Source organism: Pterocles gutturalis, unplaced genomic scaffold (assembly GCF_000699245.1).
Source record: "Pterocles gutturalis isolate BGI_N339 unplaced genomic scaffold, ASM69924v1 scaffold48806, whole genome shotgun sequence".
NCBI classification, from domain to species: domain Eukaryota; kingdom Metazoa; phylum Chordata; class Aves; order Pterocliformes; family Pteroclidae; genus Pterocles; species Pterocles gutturalis.
Genome location: NW_010104776.1, coordinates 1 through 883, shown reverse-complemented (window position 1 = coordinate 883; position 883 = coordinate 1). Strand labels below are relative to the sequence as shown.

At 54.2% G+C, this 883-nt stretch overlaps 1 protein-coding gene across 1 annotated transcript; it reads right to left on the bottom strand.

Annotated features, from left to right (window-relative positions):
• Positions 1-105: 105 nt before the first annotated feature.
• On the bottom strand, positions 106-851 carry LOC104471709 (the record flags this gene model as incomplete). The annotated part of the gene is made up of 2 exons (XM_010087153.1): positions 477-851; positions 106-420 (listed from the first exon to the last, which is right to left on the bottom strand). Coding segments are annotated over exons 1-2 (690 nt in total), but the record flags the coding sequence as incomplete, so codon positions are not given.
• Positions 852-883: the final 32 nt, after the last annotated feature.

The window sequence follows — 883 nt, the reverse complement described above, 5'->3', positions numbered from 1 at the left end:
GCATTTGTATAGAAGCACTTAAGTTGGGCACAACTGTCCTTCCAGTCATTGTGTGTGTCCCATCACAAATATAAAGGCATTCATAGCCTTTAACTGAAGCAGTACCTCATTGTTGGCAGCTGGATTGTCCACCAGGTGGTATAAGAGGTTGTATAGCTCAGCCATTAGGACAGCTGAGGTCAAGATAATCTCCTCAGGCAAAGACTTGTTGCCAATAAAGAAGTGGTTGATGCATTTCTTGCTCCAACCCTGATGCAGGTATGACGTGATATCGTCCAGCCGATTCAGGAAATCCCTCCCGCAGAGCTGCAGGCATTTGAGGTGGAAGCTGTCATGCAGGGCCTGCCTGGCAATATGGCTGAAGAACTTCGCCTCGGCCACAGCAGAGTCCCTCGCCGGCCTCTCACCCTCGGGGCGCAGCTCCAGGTGGAAGGTGTGCCCATGGGGCACTGGATGCACTCTGTAACAATCCTGACCAGGTCCCTCTCATCATCAGCATCTTCTCCTTCGCTTTCTTCCTGTTCATCATTCTCCTTGTTGTTTTTGCTCCTTTTCCCGAGCCACCAGCCAAGCCAGAAGAGCAGGACCAGCACTCCCGCAAGGGCCCAGAACTGCCACTGCTGCAAAGCAGAGAAGAGCAGGGCTACCCAGGCAAAGCCGCCCTGCTGCAGGCTCCTCTGCTCCAGGCCGCTCGGCTTCAGCTCCTGCAGCAGCTGAGTCATCTCACGGCTCAGCACCTTCTCACGCCACTTCATGCGCTCGCACGTGTCCTCGTCCAGCTTATCACCCACCAGGTACTTGTTCAGGATGAAGCCCTGCACAAGCAAGGTGAGGAAGATTACAACAGCCATGGTCTGCAGGAGGAGGGAGAGAGGAGGTTCAG